Source organism: Tachypleus tridentatus, chromosome 13 (assembly GCF_004210375.1).
Source record: "Tachypleus tridentatus isolate NWPU-2018 chromosome 13, ASM421037v1, whole genome shotgun sequence".
Lineage (NCBI taxonomy): Eukaryota > Metazoa > Arthropoda > Merostomata > Xiphosura > Limulidae > Tachypleus > Tachypleus tridentatus.
In genome coordinates this window covers 164,541,751-164,569,300 of record NC_134837.1, presented here as the reverse complement: position 1 = coordinate 164,569,300, position 27,550 = coordinate 164,541,751, and the positions used below count along the sequence as shown (strand labels likewise).

Below are 27,550 nucleotides of genomic sequence, written 5' to 3'. Positions count from 1 at the left end.
TACAACTTGATGCAGTATTTCAACTAGAACTTTCTTATCATAAGTTTTACTATCATCAAATTCAATACACGTACTCTGCCTGTAACTTGGTTCATCAAATTCAATAAACGTACTCTGTCTGTAACTTGGTTCATCAAAATCAATACACGTACTCTGTCTGTAACTTGGTTCATCAAATTCAATACACGTACTCTGCCTGTAACTTGGTTCATCAAATTCAATACACGAACTCTGCCTGTAACTTGGTTCATCAACTTTAATACACGTACTCTGCCTGTAACTTGGTTCATCAAATTCAATACACGTACTCTGCCTGTAACTTGGTTCATCAAATTCAATACACGTACTCTGTCTGTAACTTGGTTCATCAACTTTAATACACGTACTCTGCCTGTAACTTGGTTCATCAAATTCAATACACGTACTCTGCCTGTAACTTGGTTCATCAAATTCAATACACGTACTCTGCCTGTAACTTGGTTCATCAAATTCAATACACGTACTCTGTCTGTAACTTTATTCATCAAATTCAACACACGTGCTCTGCCTGTAACTTGGTTGTTGTTGTAGTGGCTGGAGTCTAAGATATTCTCTTTTCGTGGTAGTTTGTTTTTAATTAATCCGTCCTGACAGGAAATGTCGGACAAAAACTTAATACAATTCATCACACGATAAAACGAATATTTTATTAGTTTAAGATAGAAATGTTAAAACTAAACCGTCCTTTCACTTTTAAATCCGATGTAGAATATCCACAATCATGAAAACTTCAGATTTTTATTATCTCCTGAACTACATTTTTCAGGAAAATAATTTTCAAACAATAGCAGTACTGATGCATAGTTGCAGAATAATTTTAATATTTTAACTTCCATAGATTGCCAACATGCAATTAAACAGAGGAGAATAGATTCAGAAAATCAGATGCTTCATTATAAAGTGGTTGTTCCTAATAATTTTTTATATTTGATTAAATATTAATTTCACTGTTTGTAAGGGAATTGTTAGAAATATTTGACATATCTAATAACTGTAAAAGAGGGAGTTTCCATTTCACTGATCGACTGCCTGATCAGAAAATGTCATGGTTCGCTTCTTCTATGTTGATATTTAGGTATGTTTAATTTTTGAATACCCAGGAGGGTCAGGTGCACAAGACCTACTTGTTAGAATTTGTTGTTGTTGAAGTGCTTTTGGACCAGAGCATCCCACAGTACTCCGGCCCTTTTCAGGGCAATGTCCATGTATTGTATTTGTCCTTTTTTTTTCTTCCTTTATCCATTTATTATTTCCTCTTTTATTCCATTTTTATTGTTTTTATTTTTATTCGTATATATATATATATATTATTTTATTTTTCCACTTATATATATATATATATATATATTTTTTCCATATACATTTATCGGAAAAATAAAATAATAATAATAACAAATAAATTAAAAAGAAAGGAAAATACAAAAGAAATAAAACTAGTTTTAAGTGTTTAGTGCATGGTAGCCAGCTTGATTTATATTTGTTAAATATATATTTATGGGAGAGAGGTACTTAGGACTATGCTCATCATATACGTAGTATCTGTCGAGGTCACACATTGAACCATTTTTATGCCAATTCTTATCAAAATAATTTAGTGCATTATACAAGAGACTAACAGATGTTGTATCTGTGTTTGCATACTTTTGCATGAATGTGGATGAAGTACAACGTGGTACTTTATAGGCTGAAGCTAAGATTGAATTTTGTATTTTTTGTAGTTTATGTAATTGTTTTTGTGTTATGTTTATCCAGGCAGGAGATGCGTATTCTATTATACGTCTAATGTATGTTTTGTAGATTTTTATGATATTATCAGGTAATGTACCTTGATTTTTACCTGATAGGCTACTTGCATAATTTGCTCTTTTCCAGATTCTGATCAGGATATTGTTTGTATGCTGTATCCACGTTAATTTGGTATCATAAGTTAATCATAAACAATTTAGCAGAAATTGCAGTCTGTAAAAGTGATCCATTCATGTATAACTTTGGTGGATATTTTTTCAGTTTATTTAATCTGCTGTTTCGTATTACTTGGGTTTTCGGAATGTTTATTTTTATACTATATTTGTCAGTATTCTTCTATATTATTCAGAACTGGTTGGAGGTTTGTTGCTGCAATTGAAGGAGTGGGAGCACTTTTCCAGACCGTTACATCGTCAGAAAATTGTTATGCAAAATCTAAATTTAGGTCCGACAGTGGCATATTGCTCACATACATGATAAATAATATAGAGCTAACTACCCCTCCCTGTGGGACTCCTGCCTCAGGTGAAAAGGACTCTGAGTGGGCTCCATTCACATCTACTTTACACGTTCGATTGTCTAGGATGTTAGATAGCCAGCGAATAATTCCCTGGAGGAAATCCATTTCCATTAACCAATGGCGTAATCCGTTATGACACAACGTGTCAAATGCTTTCTCAATGACTTCTCAATGTCGAGAAAGCAAGCTACAGTACATTCGTTTTTGTTAAAGCTGTCTGTAATTGGTTCTGATTAGGTGGTCTGTAGTTTATTCGTATTTTCTAAATCCGTTTTGAATTTCGGGTAATTTTGAACTTACTTCTAAGTATATAGATAGTCGGTTACTAATTATTCTTTCTAAAATTTTGACGATGCAACTGGTTAGGCTAATTGGGAGGTAATTATTTGGTTTCTTTGCTTCTTTCTGGAACATTAATATTACTGCTTCCTTTCAAGAAATAGAGATATATCCGGCTAATAATGATAAATTAAATAAGAATGTTAGGTGTTCATATAATTTCTAAGTACCATGTTTTAGAATAGCTTGTATACCATCTTCTCCAGGAGCTTTGTTTTTGTGTTTTTGATAGCTGTTAATACTTCCGTTACTGTTATATCTTTTATTAGTTGATGAGTGCTCCAGTCTTTTGTTTTATCTGGTTTTATTAATGAGTTTACTGGGAATTTTGGCATGTATATGGTTTTGTTGTGTTCAATAAATTTATTGACTTTATTGTAAAAGTATCTGTTCATGTCTGCTTCATGGTGTGTTTTGAACGTGGTCTTTATATCTTCGCTTTTCCTAGGTTAGTGTACGCTGTTTTGCCATGTGATTCCAGTGGTGGGTACACTTTGTTTGTTTTTCCTGTGTTGGTATATTTTTCAAGTGTGTCTAGAATTGTTTTGGATCTGTTTTGTGTTTTAATTGTGAGCAAGTGTCCCAACTGTCCTGTTTTTGTTGTCGGATTTGATGTCTTATTTTATTTCTTATAGTGTTTAACTGTGTTTTTATTGTTGGGTTTCGATTCTGTATGTACTGTATGTGTAGTTTTCTTGTTTCTTTTATTAGATGTATTATTTCTTGATGTGGTTGCCATATGTGTGTTGTTGTGAAGTGTTTTTGTTTCGGTATTGAGCTGTTGGCTGCATGTTTTAGGCACTCAGAGATTGTATGACTATATGCATCTATATCTGATGCGTCCGCGGCAAAGTTTAGTACTTCAGTTGGTAAAATTTGGTCTATGAGTGATTGAAATAGTGGCCAATTAGCTTTTTTCTAATTTAGTTTATCTTTTACTTTAATTTTGTTTAAGTGGGGGTGAGATTGAAGATACACAAGACTGGAAGGTGGTCACTATCTATATCGTAACGATTTGTTTGTTTTAAATTTCGCGTAAAGCAACTATAGGACTATCTGTGCTAGCCGTCCCTAATTTAGCAGTGTAAGACTAGAGGGAAGCTAGCTAGTCATCACCACCCACCACCAACTCTTTGGCTACTCTTTTATCAACGATTAGTGGGATTGACCGTAAAATTATAACGCTCTCACGGCTGAAAGGGCGAGCATGTTTGGTGCGACCGGGATTCAAACCCACGACCCTTGGATTACCAGTTGAACGCCTAACACGCTTGGCCATGCTTACCCATATCCTGACGAACACAGAAGTCCAGTATTTCACTGGTGCTATGTGTGTACGAGATATTTTACCATTTGGGTTTGTACATCTACAGTTTAATGTGATGTGTTTATTATTTAAATTTCCTATAATTGCTATATTGGGATTGTGGTTATATATGGAATTTTCTAACTGCTGTATAATAAACTTACAAGGAAAATATACAGTTTTATCACCTTACAAAAATATAAGACAAGAAACATATGATAATCCGTTAATTTTTTAAAAGGCACAATCATTTTATCAGTTGCATGTGTATGTTTACGTACTAGCACATTACAAATTCTAATGATACCATTATGTAACACAAATTTTGTTCCTGGATAGTATGTGTTACTTCTTAATTGCTTATGTTGTAAAAGTACAGAAAATGGCCATTATTTACTTCAAACCTTGCTTTTGTGACGTGGACAATGAAATTTAGAAATAAACGTAATTTCTGTGTAAAAACAGACAAATTTACACATTTTCATTTTCATAAGGTCTGAATGAAACAACATATGAATCAAGATCTACATGTATTTCTATTAAAGTTATACAAAAATGTTTAGAAGTGAGTAGTTTTCAAGACTTGCGACTGTAATGTAAATCACTTTAACGTATCAACCCTCAAATATTGTCTTGGCATTCGACTTTGTTAGACCAAGATCTCTGATCAAGTCTCTCACCAGCTGTGCCTCTGGAATTGCAATCCGAATCTTCAACGTCTACCTCTTCTTCTGATTTGCTGCTCTCTTCTGAAGATGGCTGCTTTCTTTCTGGCAGAGTGGGTACACTGAGGCGATGGATGATGGAAGATTCGGATACATGATAGCAGATGCATTCTTACCAACCCGACGTTTGTAAGGGTCCACCATGCAGAAGTAGCGGTTGCTTGAGTGGGCAGTGGGTTCACGCCAAATTCTTGAAATAGTGAACTCCATGGCTCTCTTTTCCCCTCTGTACCATCCTGCAAAAAATCAAAATAAATATATTATGAAGAATCAATTTATATCATCCACAACTAATGCGTAAGAGGTTCATGCAAAACATTTTATATGTGATATTTTTCTATACTATTGGAAATTAAAAAATAAATTAAAATATATTTAAATTTTATAAGGTATAAAATTTGTATATTATAAAATTTTACAATTCAAACAAGCAAAAATTGTCCGTCTTACCTTCTAGAGTTTTTTTGCAGTGCTCGCAGGTAAAATGAGGTGTCCATGGTTTGTCTTGATCCCCAACAGGCATGCTGAAATATTCCTTGTGTGTTTCACACATTTTATCAGATGCTGTCACAGAGTACGTTTTCGCTTTTGTCTTGATAAACTAGTCACATACATAGCAGAATACGTCTATAGAGTGCTTGCAGCTTCTTGATGTCATTTCTGATAAAATCAGATAGGTCTATGTGTTCACTTAGGCAGGTAGAACTAAACTGAAGTGGTGAGCTGTTGTATATATATTACTATGGAAAGTTCTAGAAAATTGCAAAAGGTTCTTGTACATTCTCGGAAATCTTACAACATTCTAGAAAGTTCGAGAAAATTCTCTATCAACTACTCAGCACTGAATCTATCTAGAATGTTCTGAAAAATGAGTAAATTTGAAAATTTCATTACCCAGGTCACAAAAGCATAATTTGAAGAGAAAAATAGGTCTTTTCCATTTACTTTAGGCATAAACAATTGAGATATAACACTTTTTTTTTTCCAAGAACAAGAAAAAGCAATTTTTTTTTTATATGGTGTCCTTTCTTTTATTGTTTTAGTGTTTCATGAACTGTCTATGCAGCCATAGCTACTGAGACTGGGTTGGAAGTTGCTATTAACAAAATTAATATAACCAAGCAACCCAGAAAAGAGCTTGTCATCACCGAACTTTTAATAATGCTGAAATATAAACATCCAAATATAGTCAACTATTTGGATAACTTTCTTGATGGTGATGAACTCTGGGTTAGTGTTGTTAGTGTTACATACATGTTAATTCTCTTTTATTTTTAATCTTACCTGTTATAGTGTAGGTTAACGTACTGTTTTTATTTAATTAAGTGGTCAATTTCAAGCAACCCTACAAGTTTACGAATATTTTTACATGTCACTCTCAGGGTTCTGCTTTGTTTAAGTTATAGTTATAAATAATACGTGATAGTTTTAGTGTGGGAGGTTGCAGCCACATTTGCTTCTGACACAATAACCTTATATTTCCATTCTAAGCTTCTACCAGTATGTTATCTCTTACCAGAACTCTGTAGTTTTTACTATGCTTGATTCATCTTCCTGATATGTTTCACACACAAAGTTTTATACGTGGTTGTTGAAATTATTTTATTCAAGAAAGGTTGAGTTTGTTAAATTATTAGCAGCTTATACAATACCCTCAAATTTAGCATTATTTACAAAATTGTAAATATTGTTTAGTGTGTAATACAATAAATATTAAATTTGCAGTTTCTCACACAAAATACAGTCCAATTTAATATTTTATAAATGTTGGGAATCATATTACAGCTTTAGTTACCAATATATTAAAGAGCGTATTTCAAAAAAATGTATAACATCTTTTGAGGTAGAAAAATAAAAGTTATAAATTGAAGAAGTAACAAAAATCTAGAAAAGTGATCTTTGCTAATTCACACTTTCTTAACACTTGAAATTGAGTTAATATATTTTTTCTGAACCACAAATGTTTCTAGACAATAAAAATCTCATACTTAAAAAATGTTAAAGAACTGATGTTAGTGCAGTTCCTACTTCATGAACGATTGTTTGAAGAACTTTTCTGTTTTTGTTAGATATATGATTACTGACAGAAACTTAAAATAGGAAAAATAAATTATTTTGTATCATTGTTAAGTATCATTTCATTAAAAAACAAAATGTAAGTGAAATTGTAAACTTTGTTTCTTTAGGTAATAATGGAATATTTAGCAATTGGCTGTATGACTTTTGTTCTTGCCAAAACCTGTCTTTATGAAAATGAAATAGCAGTAGTATGTAAAGAAGTATGTTATATTGATTGTTATTAGTAACTATTAAGAGTTTTTTTATATAGAAGAGATCTGGTGATTGTAATTTATTTTAAAGTTTGTTCAATAGTCATCGCAATTCCTTGTCAAAACTCTGAATACTTGCTTCCATAGACTTTCATTTCTCGAGAGATGACAAATTTTAAATAACATTTCAGAGAGTAATAATGAAGTTCCATCTAGCGTAAACTCAGTATAGTTCTTTCTATAGTTACAGAAAGTTTCTCTTCCAGTGCATTATATGAAGCACATCTTCAATAAGTGTACAAAAATTATTATTAATTTACAATTGGAAATTTTTAACTGCACTAAATACAGCAAGAAACTTATACCTGTGATATTAAATGCATAGCACCTTTTTAATCTTCTATCACACCAGCTATTAATTTCAAAATAAAGTAACATTAAGAAAAAACTGATAGTTCAAATGAAATACATACTGTATAAACTTACAAAGTGGTTTGGCATGAAAGTGGATGAAAAATTTACAATTATAGAATTGATTTTATCGAAAATCACATAACTAATTAAAGTTATCAAGAGCACGTATTTAAAAACTATTGCAGGCAACAGTCTAGTCTTTCAAGATTACATGGAAACATGCAAAATCTACTGTGTATGTTGTGCAAGCAATATTATGCTAAACATTGTTTATCTATAATAATAAAATGGTGTGTATTTTTGTATACGTGTGGCCACCATAGCTCCAAAAGAAAAGAACCTTGAAATGTGAAATATTGCACCCTTACTAAGTGGATCTCGATGGTATGCATCTGGGTATTAGTACTTATACACCCATGTATGCATCTTTTTAATGTGGAAAGGAAAGGTAGCAAAAAACCACGTAGAAAAGAAGTGATACCTTGTGTAACAACTTCACGTAATGAAATTGTCAATATATTTGGGTAAAGATGTTTTTCAATAATGAGTTCTATGTCATATTGCTGAGCAAAAAAAAACTATATAGGTTGTAGTTTTATGCTGAAATAGGCTCAGAATATCTACAATCACATAGTCATGTAGCAGAGGTGGTCTGAGACTCTTTTTCTGGGGGGTCATTCCATTTTATTATGAGATGGGGCTCATACCATCCCACCAGCAATCAGAGTCATATATAACCTATGAATTTCATACAAGGAAGCCCATGTGCCTTTGCACAATGGCCAGTCCACCTCCGTCATACAGAATATATCAACCTGAAAGCAAGACAGTTGCTGGGTGCATTCGTTCATATAACATCTAATATACAGAATTGCCATGTTGCTTAGCAACAAAAGTATAGCTTAATATTGTACTGTAAATATAAAATAAAATATATAAATAATAAAAATGGAAAATATGAAAGAACTTCATTTTTCATTAAAAAAATTGATGACATAACAGCAAACACCATAATTCAGAAATGATTTAAATTTAAAATTACCCAGGGGTAGTCACTCAAGGTTGTGGGTGTCAACCTACAAAGCCCACACTTTACTCATGGCCAGTTTTATGTTTGGATGTTAGAGTTAGTAAGAACCTTTACCTCTTGGCAACAGACGTTAAAACAACCAATATATCAGCCTAATAACATGATGAAAGTAATTCTGGTAGTTATTAATGCACAGAAACTTTGATATTTTTTGTTTTAATTAATTTTTGTCTTGTTGTCTCCAACTATCACAAGAAATACATACATATATTGAATACAACAAGCACTCTGAATTAAAATTACGCTTCTCTCTTAAAACATTTAACTTTGAAATAAATTAATATTTCATTTAGATACTCCAGGTAATACAATTTCTTCATCTCAACAACATAGTTCATAGAGATATTAAAAGTGACAACATTTTACTTGGGAAGGATTGGACAATAAAACTAGGTAAGTGTTTAGACATATAATGACTTAGTAAACACAAGCATTTATAAGTATTTTAGCTTGTTTGTAATAGTTTCTTGTTAACATAGATTACTTGAAATTGTATATATATTATGAAAATGTTGAAACATCACATGGTATCAGTAGGTTACTTGATTATATAAAAATAACTTACTTATCAACATAAAATACATACCTGTAAGTACGAATGTTTCCAGTTCTCATGTTAAGTACAAATTATGTACATTTTATAACTTGATACATCTTCTAAATTGATTTCTAAGAAAATATATCCATGCTTTCTTTTATTATTGTAAATAGTTGCTGTTATATTTCTTAGTTGTATTTTACACTTGGTTCTTTATTTTTTCGTTTTTACTTCAATGTCAAATTTGGAAAATATTATTGACAAATAATTCCTAACGAAAAATAGACTTTTTCTAGCTCTATAAAGCACTGAATATGTTTAAACCTTAATTCAATTTTTTTCTGTAAACTTACAACATATAATGAAATAAATCTAACTATGTAACACAGCTACTTATTGTGCAGTAATTCAATAGGATTGTAACTTGACATAAAAGGCAGATTTTATGTATACTTACTAGCAACAGTACAATCTATGTCAAATGAACTCCTCGCCCACATCGTTGCAAGAAATTATCATAAATTATTTTCTGATTTAATACCTAAATGTTTATAAATGTATGATGCATGTGAATAAAGAAAAGGAAATTTGTAGCAAATCGATTGCAAAAAAGGAAAGTGTTGGATTTAGGTATTTGGTAGTTATAAAACAAATTGTATATTTAGTTGGATTTGACATTTTCAAAAAATGCATCATTAAATACTATTTGTTCTATAACTAAGCAAGAAACATACACATAAATACCAGATTTCTATCAACTTTTTATATGCTGACAAGTTTTATTTGTGCATTTGGATGATTAAATATTTCTATTTTATAGTCAAAATTTGCAATAAGAGCAGAAGAAACCTGAATTAGAGTTAAGATAGTTTTGTTAGGCTGACTAGCAGTTATTTACAAGTTATTTATGTTTTCTTTTTCCCTCATATGGGAACTTTATTTTTGTTTCTTTCCATCACATAGCGGATTTTGGAACAAGTGTTCAGCTCACCCCAGAACAAAATAAGCGAACATCATTGGTTGGAACTCGTCACTGGATGGCTCCAGAATTAGTAAGAAGGATAGAGTATGGATCTGAGGTTGACATTTGGTCCCTTGGTATAACAGCCATTGAAATAGTCAATAGTCAACCTCCTTATCATGAGGAAAATAGTGACATGGTAAATATTGGTAACCAGTAATTACCCAAATTCTTAAAAGTTACATATTTGTACTTTAAAACACAATCGTATGCTTTGTCGAGAATCTCTTTCACCAACTACGGGGAATAGCTGTAATAAAGACAAAAACAAGACTGTTCACATTATTCAAACATGAAGATGTATTGAAGATAATGATGAATAGTGGAACAATCACAGCAACAATGAACATTTGACAAAACTTTATACAGTAACAAACAATTAATTATTGAACGTTGTGGAATGCACATATTATATTATTATATTTCAACCTCTTAAACTATAGTATTTTCTACAATAGTATCACTACCATTTTGTTAACCCCCTATAAGCAAACACAAACACACTAGATAATTCACCCGTGTTATTTAACTACTATAGAGTTATACCTCTAGTGAAATTTAGACATTATTAGGAAGGATTATCCAAAGATTTGTACACGCTGTTAAGTTAGGTTATTGATTTAGTCATCAAGTCACACTCTTTTTCAGGTATTTGATTTATTATAAAAAATAGAAAACCAAACATTGAGAATGAAGATAACCTGTCTCCAGTGTTTTGAGACTTCCTGGACAGAAGTCTAGAAGTGGATGTAAATAAACGATACACTGCTTCTAAACTCTTAGAGGTGTGGTATAAATTACTATTATTTTACTAGGCTATTTTTGTTTGATTTGAAGCTATTATCCATATCACATACACCAAAATAGCAGTATCATTAAATGTAGGAATTTGTTGTTATATGTGGCTGTTCATCTTATCTTATGAAAACTTCAGCTTATTATGGTACCATCTCATAGTGTGATATTTATTTATTTTGCAATATTCATAATTCCATAAGATATCAATTTTTACTCTGTAAAAATATTTAGTTACATGTAAGTCCATCTTATAGTACTGCGCAAATGTGTTAGAATAAAGTCAAAAATCAGATTTCAGGCAACTTTCAAAGAACATTTGAAGGTAAATCACAAGTAAAACATCAATATTTTATTATTGTTCACATTTAATGCAAGAGAAATTTAGTGAGAGCGCTTGAGTTCAACAAACAGTGAATATTTGCTGTGTCACCCTTTTGCTTTAATAACCATGGAAAGTCTTTCAGGCATTGTTGAAACACGTTTAATCACAGTTTTCTTTGGGATTTTACTTGAAATATGTCGAATACACTCCCATATACTTACATTGGAAGTAACTATTAGGTCCTAAATCTGCTCAATTGGATTAAAATTGGGGCTCTTTGGGAACCACTGTATCATTTGAATGACTCCAGCAGCATATCTCTCAGCTGATTAATTTCTGCACAGTTAGGATGACTGTTTGGGGTCATTATCTTCTTGGTAGTAGAATTCATTACCAATAATTAATAAAGCACTTGGTCTACCATGATGAATTAAAATCTGGTGGTACTTTCATTGGTCCATCATTATTCCATATAGTTTGCATGAATCTCCTGTCACCTCAGCAGAAGAACACTCCCAAACCGTCACAATGTCTCTTCCCTGCTCTATCATAGGTGCTATACATTGAAGTAAGTATTTTTCGCCTTTCTTCCACAGGACATCCAACGTGCACTTTGAACTAGCTATTTCAACAAGGACTCATTCATCCATATCACTTCTTTCCAATTATCAGCAGTACAGTGTCTTGACAATATTAGGAGAACAAAGTAAAGGTTATACGATCAAATATTTCATTATCATCGAATCTTCTTGAAACTGTAGCTCTGGACACTTTTCTATTATTTGGCATTTATGCCATGCGTGAGACCAGTGGCAGTCAGCCTCCTAAGACTACTACAGATAAATTTGATGGAGAGACCAACTAGCATCACGTAAAGCTTTTATGCAAACTCTCTGCCCTCCTGACAATTCTCGGACTTTTTGGTGTGGAATGACAAGATAACATCGTATATGTGTTATTACTGTTTTTATCAAAATTTATTTGTGGATTGCTATGAAATTGATTCCTTCTAGTATATTTTGGTACAATATGCTAGCTTGATTTTACATAGTTAATACATTGCATGCAGTACCATGACATTTCTTTCAGGTCCTGAATTTTATCACTATATTCATTCAAACAAAACCATTATGACATGTCCAAGGTACAAGTGTAGGGAATTCTAAAAAAAAAATAATATTCTTACCCTGGCTCACTTAATTGTTAAAATCAGTAATGACATGAAAGAATTAGCCCATAAAGTGGAAAGAATGACAAAATATTCTTTTGTCCTAAATATATATATCGTCATCACAGATTCTTTTGTTCTAACACTTTCACATAGTACTGTATAAAAAGACTAATTAAACAAACTGTATATGATGTAGAATAAGCACTTTTGTTAAACAAATGTTTTTTATTTTTCACACAGCATCCGTTCATGGAAGTAGCTGACCAGTGAAAACAATACAGTCCACTACAGTGATAACTAGATATACATTAATAGATCAAAAGCCAAATATCCCAATATACATGTTGAAGTATATTAGCTACGAAGACTGGCATCATTCTAGGATAAGAAAACTAAAAGATTGTGTTTGTTAGATTTCCAAGGGCAGTAGCATGTTGAGTGCCATGATTTCCTATAATTCAGTTTCATAGATTTTGAAAATAATATCCATTTTCTCTATCTCATGTGTAGCTTTGTGCTTAATTCCAAACAAACTAAATTATGGCAATTATTTTGTTAATTAGTAATTTTTAAACCATACTAGTTCATAGTTTAAAACAGAGTGAATTTGAAACATATATAAACCTTTTGCATGAAAAATATTGGAAAATGCTTTCATTTTTAAGGAGCTTAAGGAGAGTGCCTTATTGTGGAAACTCTAGAGTATCGTTTAAGATACGAAACCAGTATTTTTAATTTATATTTGTGTGTTTTTATGTAATATTTTTAAGTTAATAAGAATAAATCAATTTAAAATACATAAAAATATATTTTTCACACTCACACACACATATATATATACACTATTTCAAGTTGCTCTTCACTATTTTTTTTCTATTCGTTTCAAGTTGTCTGATAATTCTTTTGGGAAATATATTAACAAAGCAGCTCTTACAGTAAAGGTATAAATACTATAAAATATTTATCTATAAAACTAAATGTTTAAGAGCTTGTGTTGATTCTGTTACATGATTTAATAAGAGCTTGTGTTGATTCTGTTACATGGTTTAATAAGAGCTTTGTTGATTCTGTTACATGATTTAATTTCCTTGTTTTATCAACTTTTTGGTGTGAGGGATTTGGTTAAATATATAAGTTAAAAATTATTCCTCTTTTTATGTTTCGTGCCCTCCTGGACAGTTCAGAAGTAAAAACCAAAAAGAATGTGTCTCCTGTCCCAAGGACCATTACAGTGATTATTTTGGGTCTTACAAATGTTCGGCTTGTCCAGAAAGACGATTCACAAACCCTGGAGTTTCTTTACGGGATGCATGTAAACGTAAGTTTTATCAGATACTTATAATCGCACTATTGAACGACTTTATCTCAACTTTCAAATAGCTTTAGAACTTCAAGTCAGTGTCATTAACAAGTGGCCCGGCATGGCCAAGCGTGTTAAGGCGTGCGACTCGTAATCTGAGGGTCGCGGGTTTGAATCCCCGACGCGCCCAACATGCTCGCCCTTTCAGCCGTGGGGGCGTTATAATGTGCGGTCAATCCCACTATTCGTTGGTAAAAGAGTAGCCCAAGAGTTGGCGGTAGGTGGTGATGACTAGCTGCCTTCCCTCCAGTCTTACACTGCTAAATTAGGGACGGCTAGCAGAGATAGCCCTCCAGTAGCTTTGTGCGAAATTCAAAAACAAAACAAACAAACATTAACAAGTAATGTTATTTATGTAGTTTAATACTATCCACTTTTCATACAGAGAGTAAAGCAACTTACGCTATGAACTTTATACCAAGTTCAGGCAAGTGACCTGTTTCTATTATTTAGACAAATTATTTTGCTATAATTTTATTCTTTGGTATCCCTAATTTTTTTTGAAACAGAGGTTTGACTGGTTTTTGTTTAGATGTTCTTTATCAGTTACCTTTACGATTTTATCTTCTCTTTTCGTTGTTGGTCTTATTGTCACTTCTATTATTTTTATTCTCACCGTTTCTTCCTAATTTTCTCCGACTTTCCTGTTTATTGTTTAAAAATACATTTATCGTTTCTAGCGATCTGAATTATTCGTTCTCACAATACAGAATGTAAAATACAGCAGCGTGTTGTTGTATTTGCAAGTTATGGCACATTAGGCCACATGCTTAGCATCTTATATTGGAATGAATACAAAAAAGTTTCAAAAAATATTCTTGTATCATGGTTGATAACTACATACAGCTGAATACGATGTTTTAAAAGGGGGTTCAGTTTTCCAATAAATCAGAAAAAACTTGAGAATTTGACAAGTTAGGACTATAAGGGGCTCTAATCTATCCTGAGCAACTTCATCATCTATTATGATTAGTGAAGAGACGAAACAAATGAAAAACAACAACAGTATTGTGATGAAGCTGGACACACTGTTCTATTGTTTACAGAGTAATAAACAATGATTTGAACTGACAAAGGATTATAAGCTAGAAGTTTACAAATCGTCAACTGTTTTCATTTGAAGAAATGATTGAAGCAGTGGGAATCACAGTATATCTTCAAAGGTCACAGTGTAACTATACAATGGACATTTATTCATTTTGTCACTTTAAAAATTGGTATTAGGATCCGATATACAGAAAATAGTTTATGTAAAATTTGAAAAGTGTGAATGGTCAAAAACTGACCTAATCAGCGGCTACTAATAATGCTAATGAAACCGAGTACGATCGGAACAAATGGAAGTAATATGAAGTACTGGACTTCCAACACCGTTCTCGTGTTAAGATTAATCTCAACTATTGTGCACACAACTTACGAGCAGGAGACCGGAGGGTGCAGCACCTCTAGCTTATAATACATGCGGTCAGTTAGACAGATTTTTAATTTTAATTCGGGCAAAACTGAAGCAGAAAATATAAACTCAATCGAGGAAAAATTGTGCAGCAACCCTCTGAAAAATTCCTCGTACGTCTATGATTTGGTGCATAAAGAACTTTAGTAAAACTCCATAAATGAGTATTTATATAAATGTTTGTACAATGATCTGTGCAGCGCAGATAGCCCTCGAGTAGCTTTGCGCGAAATTCAAAATAACAAAAAATAACAAATAACAATGATCTGTAAGACACATTTATTTTAAAAAGAAACTATACATCTGATTTAATAGGGGCATTTTTTCTAACATAAGTTACGACTAGGTTTATAACAAATGGTTTCGGTGCTTCATTCTCGTTGGTTGGCTTCAGTTATAGGTATTGAAATTTTTAATCAGTTGAAGTTAAATATTTTTCACAGGTTAAATATTACCTAACTTGTGCGGTTTGAAAATATTTATTGAGAAAAATATCAGTATTGAACAATGGTAATATTATTCTAATTTCAGCACACATGATAGAAAAGATATTTACTCCTCCGCTTGTGTTTGCCACGGTGGAAATAGCACTTCTAATACTTTAATTAGTGTAAGCATAATATTTTTGTTGGTTTAATTTGTTTATTGTTAGGTACAGAGGCATCCAATAGGATCGAATTCCTGTAGTGTTATTAACCATTAAGTTTATAGCTAATTGGTTGGGCAGGGTAACATTTTAAATATATTTCAATCTGTGTATGGTTTATTATCAATATTTTGAAAGTGATATCTTATAAAGAAAACTTTAAATGACACTTTCGAGTTTATACTGATTAAATATTTCTAACATATAATAGGCTTACGAATAAGGAAGCTATGGTGTTTTAAAACTATGTAATTAAACTGAAATTTTTAACTAGTAATTGCAGTAGGTAAAACAATTTAGATTTAACCGCTTATTGTTAGTATTCATTAGAGTTATTTAATCACCAGTTAACTCAATTAATATACAATTAATATTTCATTTTTATTTCTTCCCCTCTTTTCCTAATCTAGAATATAATTTAAAATTGTTCTCTAAGAATGGAACTCTGCGATGTTGATTAAAGCAGTTGATAATCTTACCATGAAACGTGTCAGTTAGCCAGTGTACTAATATACTACTATAATATTATACTGAAGTTAGACAGATTACACTAAGATTGCTGTTTTTTATCGGTTACCTCATGTTACTTTTGATACAAATATATTGATACTTACAGTTGTAGACATGTTTATCAACATTAAATTCTTCTTTTTTGTTCAGTATTATAATTTGTAAACGACAAAGTCTCAAGGTATCACAGTGTTCTCAAGACAGAAATTCAGGGAGAGAAAGAAACTTCGATTATATAAAATAATTGGAAATTCTAGTTTAAAACGTGAGGGAGATGCAGGAAAAACTGCAAGAGGTTCCACAACGATAAATTTATCAAAAATTTGTGACGTGAGTGTTAACAAGTTTAGTTTAAGATCTTATTAAGTAATCATGCAATGAATTCAGAAATGTAGGTTGTTGTTTTTTTTTATTGTGAGGCATAAACCTACGTAATGGGCTATCTAAACGAAACCTGGTTGTCAGCATTATAAGCCTTCAGATTCAACACTGAGGTACGGGAGAAAAAAAAACTTGAAATATACAGTCGCGAGTTCGAATCTCGTCATCGAACATGGGTGTCATTACAGCCTTATAAGCATTATACTATGACGATCAATCTCACTATTCATTAATAAAGAGTAGCCCGTGTCTTGTCTCTCATTTAAAAATTAGGGACGGATAGCGAAGATAACCCTAGGCTCGTACGAAATTCGACAACAAAAACAATAAAACCGATACAAAAGCTATGCGTACCAATCATCGTTAGATTGAAAGCAGCTAGCCAACACACCATACGTCACAAATACTTGAAATACTATAATCAAATAACACACTCATAAACAGAAAATCTAGAGAGTAAATTCACAATAACGGAATTCGAACTGGGAGCCCACTTTATCTGCTGAGACACATTGGACAAGTGGTTACATCAAATTGACCTAAACAATAATCTAGATATGTACCTAATTAAACAGTAAATCTACTAACACAAAACATACATTGACTACAGAGCGAATCCAGGAAAAGACGTACTTTATAATTATTGCACTCACACTTGAATAAATATTCAATTTATATTCTAATTTAAATATCGAGACTCAAGACCACCGCTATCCAATGACAAATCATTGTTCTGAATGAGATTCAAATTTACTTCAAGTTTGGCTCTTTGATTTTAAGGAATTAGTTCATCAACGTGTTTATCTGTGATATTTAAGATTGTTTTATTACATTTTATAATGAAATTAGTTTTGAGCTTGACTTTACGATCTTACGGTAGGCCTGAAATGGCCAGATTATTAAGGTGCTCGACTCGCAACGTAAGAGGCAGGGTTTGAATACCCTCTCGTTCTAGCTATCGGGGTGTTAAAATGTGACGGTGAATTCCATTATTTGTTTATAAAACAGTAGCCCAAGAGTTGACGGTTGGTGGTGATAACTGGGTGCCTTCCTTCTATTCTTTAGGAAGTTGTTCATTACCGTATGATATTTAAGATATTTTTTATATATAAGTAATAAAAAAATAACATCAATTTGTTTTACAGTCTGAGATATATAAACATTAACTCAGTAGCTAAAGTTTTTGTTATGTCCTTCCTGCTTTACAAGTTCTGGTGGAATAGGTGATGAACGGTTTTGATGTTCGGTTGTCACGTACACAAAGTGAAGTTAGCTGTCAATTTAAGATGAACACAAACTCATATTGATAAATCTTCATAATCGTTGGAAGTAAGTTGACATTAATTATTCTTGTTCTGTATTTTAATACTCGTCGAAATTTCTTTATATTCTTAAAATGACAAACCACTACAAATTTATATCAAGAACAGATTAATATTTACATTAAATATTTCCAGAAGAAAATATTAAAAAATCACACATCTGATTCTTAAAAATGAGTTGAATTTAATGTATTTTTAACATCAATGTTAATACACTTGGACTGCTTAATTAGTAATGTTATTCTGTTAAATAAGGATATTATTTATTTTACGTGGTCGATTTTGTTTCAGATAAATATATTATTAATATATTTTTGTGTTTATTTCAAAAAGAATAACAAAAAGCCAATGATTTCGAGCGAGCTTACAAGGAGTGAAATTGATTGATTGTCTGAAACTAAAAAACAGTGTCAAGAAGAATAATTCAAAAACATGTACTTTACCTACAGAAACATGTATTTTACCTACAAAAACATGTACTTTGCCTACAGAATCGGAAACAAAATATCCTTCTCTTAAATCTACCCTTTCAAAACTTATAGCAATTGTAGATTTTTTTTTGCCAGCATCCAAAACAAAGTATGAAATTATAAACCAATCTAACTAAAGTCGCTTCTCTTCTTCAAAACAACCGCAGAAACATTTCTAAAACGATTTAAAATCAAAGACGACAAAAAATACAACATTTTCAAAATCTGCATATATCAAAACACTGTCTCCACTTTCACTTTCTAAAAGTCTTCCTTGTGTTTATTCCCCGACACAAAAGAGAGGTACTTTAGTCGAAAAGGAAACAGGTGGCTCTGCTTTACAAAAGCAGATTGAGAAAAAAATGTTCTATTCAAATTGAACTTGAGTTGCACTTCAAACCTCTACTTGATCAATCTATATGCTGTGATACTGACACTAATTTTTTACCCTGTACACATGGTAAACAACTTCCAGTATCAAGATGAAATGAATCAACAAATAGTTTCAATCGATTTTATAGAGAACAGCCTGTAGAGGAGCGAACAACGTTTCGACCTTCTTCGGTCATCGTCAAGTTCACAAAGAAAGGAAGAGGTAATTGACCGGAAGCTGATCACGTGTTTGAAAGGGGTTGTGTAACTCAGTGTCGGAATTTAGAGGGCGTACTTAGATGTTTGAATATATAATTTTATATTATTTATTTTATTGCTCTTATTATTTATTATATAATTTTTAATATAGGTATAAAGATGTTCCTTTGTATTGGTTTATTTTGAGATAAAAGTAGTTAATTATATACGGTTTATTGGGCAATGTAGGATATTCTCATTATATTTTCGGCCCAGCATGACCAGGTGGTTAAGGCATTCGACTCGTTATCGAAAGGTTGCGGGTTTGAATCTGCATCACAAAAAAAGCTCGCCCTTTCAGCCGTAGGGGCGTTATAAAGTGACCGTCAATCCCAGTAATCGTTGGTAAAAGAGTATCCCAAGAGTTGGCGGTGGGTGATGATGACTAGCTGCCTTCCCTCTAGTTTTATACTGCTAAATTACGGAGAGCTAGCGCAGATAGCCCTCGTGTAGCTTTGCGCGAAATTAAAAAAACAAACAAACAAACCTTATCATAGTTTCAGATACAGTTGGGTCAGCTGAATAATCGACTTCCTTACTTCATGTTCAGGGACCGACTCTTCTAACCCAAAAATATTGATTTTTAAATAGATTTCTTTTATGTTCTTACGACTTACCAACTAGTGCACACATCCCTTCTCCAATGAAGATCTGACACTTAGTTGGATGATTTTTGCAAACTCATTGTGATTCTCGGAAACAAAAACACTTTAATAATTGATCATAGTTAAAGATAGTAAATCGACAGCCGGTTTTCCTGTAACTCTCGTTCTAAACGTTAAAGTTTCGATTAATGCTGTTCCTTGTGTTTATTCCCCGACACAAAAAAGAGGTACTTTAGTCGAAAAGGAAACAGGTTTGATATAAGATAGTAAATCGACAGCCTGTTTTCCTGTAACTCTCGTTCTAAACGTTAAAGTTTCGATTAATGCCTCATGTAGGAGTTGTATTGAAGTTAATATAAACTTTTCGCGTAGCTTTTTTTCCTACTACGGTGGCGTCAGTTGGTAAGATAATGTAAACAGTTGATTCTTAATATCATTTTAGTTCTTTCTTCTTAAAGTAATGTTTATCATTGATAGAAACTTTACCATTAAACTTCCATGTGTCTTACTTTTCTTGTTGTACTGAACAACGGTTGTATTAATCCATCTAAAATATTTAGTGATTTGATTCATACTATAAGCCAACCTTAATATTGACCGAATAATAATTTCACGATTAGTTATTTCACCATAATAATAATATTATATATTGTTCATCACCACAACTCATTAAATCAGTCAGACAATAATATTCATCTACATTACTAACCGTATTTAAAATTAGATGTTGTCAATATAATGTACTACATAATTCGTACATAATGAATGTTTCTCAAACATACTGATGAAGTTGATAACATTTTACATTCATTAATCTCTCTGGGATTGTTTGTTTTATGATTCTATATGGTTCTTTCAACAATTTCGCAAGCTTTATAGTGTTTCCTATTTTAACTTTGGGAATGCATAACATGCATTAACTAAAAAGGCATAGCTAAACTTGGCATTCTCCTTAAGTTATTGTAATTGTTTTTTGCTTGTTTGTTTTTGAATTTCGCACAAAGCCACACGAGGGTTATTTGCTTTAAGCGTCCATAATTTAGCAGTGTAAGACTAGAGGGAAGGCAGCTAGTTATCACCACCCACTACCAACTCTTTGAATACTCTTTTACCAACGAAGAGTGGAGTTTACCGTCAGTCATAACGCTCCCACGACTGAAAGGGCGAGTACTTTGGGATTCGAATCCACGAGCCTCGGATTACGAGTCGAGCGTCTTAACCATCTGGCCATGCCGGGTAGCTATTCTAAAGTAGAGCCTAGTTTTCTCTTCTCGCAGTCTGTGCATGGTTCATAATAATCTTTAATATTTCTTCTGGTATTCAACCGAAATAATGTTTTACTGATCATAAAGCTAAGTGTGCTGAAAATGATATGTCATGATCCATTTTCATTACTTTAGTTTTCTATTTACGTATTACAAGTATCTGTAATATTCTGTTATTATCAGTCTTTTCACATACGTCAGAGTCCAAAGTGTACTCTGGATGTTTTCCCTTCTGTTCCTTAAAGTTTTCTTTCACCTTTATACAGGTTCGTTTGTTTGTTTTAAGTTTTGCGCAAAGATACATGATTTGTGTATTTTAGACTGAAAATATATTTCTGATACATTCCCGCCTGACATATTTTTCACCCTTCCTTTATTGCATCTTTTTCTGCCTGATCTCAAAATGATGGTTGAATTCAAAGAGAGTCAACTGTGCTAGGGGGGTGTCACACTCTTGCTAGTTCCCAAAATCGTTTGGTTTAGAGGAACCACAAAAATGTTATTTCCCACATCAATAAAAAATCCATTCTATAATATCGAGGACATGCAACAGATCCCACATTTTGTTACCCTGACCTGGAGTGACAGAAATTAAAACGAGAAGAAGAGACGTAGAGGTTAGAAAAATAACTGTCATTGTTAAACCCTTATTATAATTTTTGTTGGAAGCTATATCTATTATTAATTTTCTACGTACTGATAGTCAGACTCAGGTAATACTTCTCACAATGTCTTCTTATTACGTTACGTGTTGATAGATAATAAGTCTGTAAAACCGCTTGGTCCTGATTTGTCCGTCAAGGCATTATACAGACACTGTATCGAGGATATGTGGTGGTCCCAAACATCTATGGGTACCTACGTAACAATGGAAAACCATGTTATACAATTAGAGGGTTTATCCTTAATTTTGAATTGTAATACTAAGGAGGAAAAATTGAGACTTTCTTCAGTTTCGGGGTCAGAAAGTAAAAAAAAAAAAAAAAAAAAATAAAGTGTGAATACCAGATAATAAGAATATACCAGATTTGTCATTTTGTTATTAAGACTAGAAATATTTTAAAGAACTGTTTGATACATCACTTAAAAGCGAAAATGTCTGGTTCGCTCTCTAACTGTGTAATACTGAAGGCAAAGCAACATTAGGGCGTACAATATAATTAAGAAGGTGGAGTGCAAGTGAACCTGTAACATCGATAAGACAAAAATATCAAGAAGAGGGCAAGTTTTGTCATTTCTTTAAGTTCTAACTGTTAGAAATACACAGTGCGAAAAAATAAAACAAATCCAAACTAAACGTTATGTGTATAATATATTATACTGAAGCTAATAATAACTTAAATCACTATCGCAGTTCCCTGCTGGTCTAAAAAGACTAATCACGCGACCTGTTAATTTACGGTTAGTAATGTATAAATGCAGAGAGCCACTGATATCAATGAGTGTCTCCGTAGATATCCGCCAAACACGCGGGCCCTATTGTAATTTCGTTTGGTTTGCACACATTGCAACATACGAATTAAAAATGAATTATACGTGTGATTTTTGTCATTTATTTAGTGTTATAGCTATACTACATTTACATTTGCGACATGTGTCTCTAAACGTGTGGCGACTAAGACACAACATTCAGTTTTCTGAATACTGTTTCTAACACAAACTTTCGCTACTTTCTGGTGTATTGCAGGCCAATTGAATCAAAATACCTGAGTCTACCGATCTTCATAAAAAATTGTATCTCAGGACAGTTGATATGGGAATTAACACTTTTACTAATAAAGCAGAGAACAAAGTTTCGACCTCTTTAGGTTTTGTTAACCTGAAAATGACCGAAGAAGGTCGAAACGTTGTTCACTCTTCAACGGAAAAGATTTTCTCAACCCAAACGAGCCGAACTGATAACAGTTTGTCCTTAACATCAACACCGTACATTTTAAACATACAACACTTCTGCCCAGTAAGTGAAACATGAACACATAATAACAGGAATAACAAGTACTGATTGATTAGTGTCTCAGTAAACTACATTACTTTTTTCTTTCTTTATTCTGTGTGTTTACATAAACTCAAATTATAGACCACAGAAAATTGACTAAGTAGGACTTGAATTATTATATACGTGTGTGTGAGTGAGTGTGTGAAGGTGTTATAACGTTGATTTATTCCGGATATTGTCTTAATATAGTCAGATAATTATAACACACATACCTTTTCTCCCGCTAACAGCCACAATTCTAAAATTTAAACTTGTAGAAGGTTTTAAAGAGTGAAAGTGGACAATATTTGTTTCACGGAACGCTTGCGTGTTTCGAACGTTGCTTAACATTCGAGAATCTCGCCTTAAACTGTTCAAACCAACACACTAAGATTCTATATTGTTGATCGCTACAGTCAGCATACTATAAGCTACGGAAGCTATAATTATGACAAAGGTTTTTTAATGGAAAAGTGCCGAATTTGACAAGGAATGTTTATAGATTTCGAACATTACGAACCGTTCACCTTCTGCAAGAATATTAAATATCTTCAATGACAATAAGTCAGTCTGTATGCAGTATAAGGTCAGCCAAGAAAACCTAACTTAAGCGAAGTATAATAATATGAACTCAGAATTTCTTCGCTCGTTCTGGACCATCTGTAAAATATTCGGTTCCAGAGCAGATAGAGGACTGAATATTGTTTGTGAGAGTGTATATGATTAATTTTTCTATTAACTATTTGTAATGACCGTTATAAATTGTAATAAAATAAAAACAGAAAATTGTGAGTATCAATCTTTTTTACAAATATCAGAAATTTAATAGTTAACAACATTTAATAAATTAAAATTTCCCCCTATTTTAAATCGTAATACGTGACATAAAATCTGGGGGCTTGGCTAAGATAAATTGTAATGCGTGATAATTCTAAAATTCTACCCCCTTAAAATGAACAAAAACCAGTAATTGCAATGTTGATTTGGGCACCCTGTGCGGATCAAACGCCGCTCACCCGAAGCGCCTCAGATTGATGCTGTTTAATGTCGGATCAAACTTTTTGTTTGTTTTTCTACTTTCTTATTACATATGTATTTTATTCATTTTAAAAACTGCGTGATCAATTATTTCAAAACCATATTAAATATCTGAACATATTTTATTCATAGATGTGATTCTTTCCGTTTCTGCTATTGTCTGTTAATGAAAGTAGTTGCTTCCTTCACATAAAACATTGTCAAATTATTCTGTTCCATAGTAGAATCCTTATAATACCATTAACATCTAATAATGCTTTTCCAAGTTGCTCCCTATTAAACATTTGTTAAGCACTGTTTATAGGAATAGTTTTCAAACATCTTTGTAGTTTATCTGGGTTAGTAAGAATAATTAAACTGATATATTTATAGTTTATATGCCATATTAAATTGATATTTACATATAAAATGTACATTTTATACTTTATGGTAACAACTATTCAATTAATATTTTTATTATTTATATATACTCTTCAAAAAAAGAAACGCAAAAGGGATATTTTTGTTATTTTAAAGAGAAATATATGTAATAACGTTACAAGCTCAGAGTATGTGATGTTACACGTGTTAAGGCACTGATTGTCAGATCAAAATGACAATAAAAGTTGTGCACTTTGAAAACGGAGGAAAACATCGAATTTTTCGCCAAAACGCATTCGTGTCCAATAAATTTGTTTGAGAGATCTGTATGTTCTGCATAACATTATTACACTATATGTGATGCAATGGATAAATACGATTTAACTCTGAAAATATTCAATTGTTTAACATTAGAAACACCTTGCTATTTTCTGATATATCAAGGAAAAAATTAGTTACAAGTGGGTATTGTAATTCACCTCATCCAAGTACAGCGAGTACATTTTATATCAACAAAACTCTGCATAAAAAATAACTAGCCCCAATAAAAATAGTAGCATAGTTCAGAAAGTATTATAAATTATTGGATATTTCGATATAAAAGGGTAAATTGGGAAACTCCGTAAAAAATCATTATTACCATGTGAACTTTTAATGTTTTATATATATATATATATATTTCATTATATATACATATTTTTTTTTAGTATCAGAATTATTTTAAGCAGTTAAGTTGAGTTATTGAATTATTCATTCAGTTACACTCCTTTTTTTCAGATATATCTCCTCATTACAACAAACGGGAAACCAGAGCTCAAAATTCGTTTGTTTCCGCTATTTGGAGACTTTCTGGAAGTGAATGCAGGTAAACTATACACTGCTACTTAACTTTTAAAGGTATGTTATAAATTACTATTATTTTACTAAGATATTTTCTTCTTCATTGAACCTAACATCCTAATGAAACACAATAAAAAACAATAACAGTAATTGTGAAAGTTCATTGCTATGCTTGGCTGTTCATCTAACAGTATGAGAACTTTAATTTAAGATACCGCCTCATAATTAAATATTGTTTATTTTGTAATATCCATAAACTCCATACAGTATCAGCTTTCACTAGTGAAAAAATAGAATAGTATTTGTCTTCGTGGCCAATGTAATTATTTTCACTTTTAAAAAGTTTTAGCTACATGTAAATCCATTCATTCCACTTTACTTTAGTTGATTTGTAACTGGGAGAAGTGTTTCAACTGAATAGTAATGTTCCTATGATAAAATTTCTGACATTATAGAAATCGGTTTTGTTTGAGTTTGTTTTCAGATACTTTAAATTTTAATGCATTCACTGTTGATAGAAACACTTGTTTTTACTATAATTTGTACGGTTCATCTAAGAGGTGGCCCGGCATGGCCGACCGCGTTAAGGCATGCGACTCGTAATCTGAGGGTCGCGGGTTCGCGTCGCGCTAAACATGCTCGCCTTCCCAGCCGTGGGGGCGTTATAATGTGACGGTCAATCCCACTATTTGTTGGTAAAAGAGTAGTCCAAGAGTTGGCGGTGGGTGGTGATGATTAGCTAGCTGCCTTCCCTCTAGTCTTACACTACTAAATTAGGGACGGCTAGGTGCAGTGGGCTAACAACCTACTCACTTAAAAACCTGTTACAGAAACCGCAGTGATTGCGGCCCTATGTTCCTTGAGGAATTGAGTGGCAGATGATGATCTACGAGGTAGTTCTCTCTATATGTTAAGAAAAAAAAAAGATTCCAGTGAAAAAGAATATTAATAACTTTTTATATTTACATGTATAACGTTAATGAGATGCAATTTATTGTATAATAATAAGAGTTACTTTCCTGTTTGTTGTATTTGCATAAATTTTTGCAATAGCAAATGCTTTAAATTCAAAAATGAATAAATGACATTTTTATGCCTTGTAAATAAAAATAATAATAATAATAACTGTGTTCGTGGGTTATGTAAATCCTTATAAAAGAAATCATTTATGCATATCTTTACACATTTTAACATGATAAAGAATATAACATCATTCCACATTTTTGAGTACTTTCTCAGAGTGAGAGAAAAATAAACAAATCTACTAAAAATGTGAAACAAATATTTATTTTTCAAAATGTAAATGAAAATTTAAATATTTTTAAATAATTCATGGAGAAATTTATTTCTTTAATGGTTTGAGAAAAGGAATTAGAAGAACCTTGTTGATTTTGTTTTTCTTCTTTTGTGTGATCTTTATACCTGCTTAGAGTTCAACTTTTATTCCAAAGTAAGGAAAATACTATAGTATATTATAAATTGTTATACAACTGGGAATGGTTCAACAAGTTATAGAAAGAATTGTAGCACTGCTGATATGTAGCGAATTTTATTTTATTTTTATGATAAAGTGTATGTAGCATTTTTATCAGTAGAAAATTCAAACCTGAAAACATCTGCTTATAGAGGAATGGTTGAAAATAAATTTTTATAGATTCTTACACAGTTCTTGTTGGATTTATAGACTTATAAACTTAAACTGTTTCTTTTATCAAGTGTTAAAATGTCATCAATGTTCAGAATGGTTTAGTCGTATTTTAGCCTAATTTGTTGCTTTTTTTTATGGAAATCGTGTTGGTAAAAATTTGTAGTTTAACATATAAAATTATTTACTCTTAATTTGTCAGCATGTCATTAGAGTGCTCTACACTGTAAGAATATATTAAACTTATAATATACAGACACTAATTTAATAAAATGAGTATAATGTAGAAAAAGCATATTTTCTGAACAAATATTTTTACTTTACACACAGAATCTGGCAGAGCAGTGACAACAAATGTCTAACGGATTTTGTATATTTATTTTAATATCTATGTTTCTATGTGTTTAATGTATATATATATATATATGTTTTGCAAATGTCTCACCTGTTATGTATATTTGTAGATTCGGTAATATAAGTATCAAAATTGTGTGAATTGTGTATATAATAAATTTGTGTTGAAAAAGACAATTGTGTGTATCGGTTTTGTTGGCAAATATCATAAATTTGATATACATTGACAGTCAATTAACTTTAAATTCAAATAACAATTTCTGACTATTTGAAACCGTGATACATAACATAATAAATCGGAGACTCGTCTCTGATAAAGTGTAACACGCAATATAATAAAACACATAATCAAAACTCGTTACTATGTTTAAAATTAAATATTCTCACACACATGTTT

General features: G+C 31.9%; 2 protein-coding genes across 4 annotated transcripts; one reads left to right on the top strand and one right to left on the bottom strand.

Moving 5' to 3' along the window:
• Positions 1–1,541: 1,541 nt before the first annotated feature.
• LOC143239853 (uncharacterized) lies at positions 1,542–5,421 on the bottom strand. The gene is made up of 2 exons (XM_076481427.1): positions 5,126–5,421; positions 1,542–4,911 (listed from the first exon to the last, which is right to left on the bottom strand). The coding sequence occupies exons 1-2, from the start codon at positions 5,226–5,228 to the stop codon at positions 4,670–4,672; spliced, it is 345 nt and encodes a 114-aa protein (XP_076337542.1). The 5' UTR covers positions 5,229–5,421; the 3' UTR covers positions 1,542–4,669.
• Positions 5,422–5,775: 354 nt separating this feature from the next.
• Positions 5,776–27,335, top strand: LOC143239851 (serine/threonine-protein kinase PAK 1-like). Of its 3 annotated transcripts, none has more exons than XM_076481424.1 (6): positions 5,776–5,905; positions 8,743–8,842; positions 9,951–10,147; positions 13,479–13,617; positions 25,092–25,179; positions 27,130–27,335. In XM_076481424.1, the coding sequence occupies exons 1-6, from the start codon at positions 5,837–5,839 to the stop codon at positions 27,182–27,184; spliced, it is 648 nt and encodes a 215-aa protein (XP_076337539.1). In that variant the 5' UTR covers positions 5,776–5,836; the 3' UTR covers positions 27,185–27,335. The 3 variants fall into 3 exon arrangements, 2 of the variants coding, with proteins under 2 accessions (XP_076337539.1, XP_076337540.1); XM_076481425.1 differs by having other exon boundaries at positions 25,092–25,211; XR_013021406.1 differs by lacking the exons at positions 5,776–5,905; positions 8,743–8,842; positions 9,951–10,147; positions 13,479–13,617 and adding an exon at positions 19,864–20,078 and having other exon boundaries at positions 25,092–25,211; positions 27,130–27,149.
• The last annotated feature ends 215 nt before the right edge of the window (positions 27,336–27,550 follow it).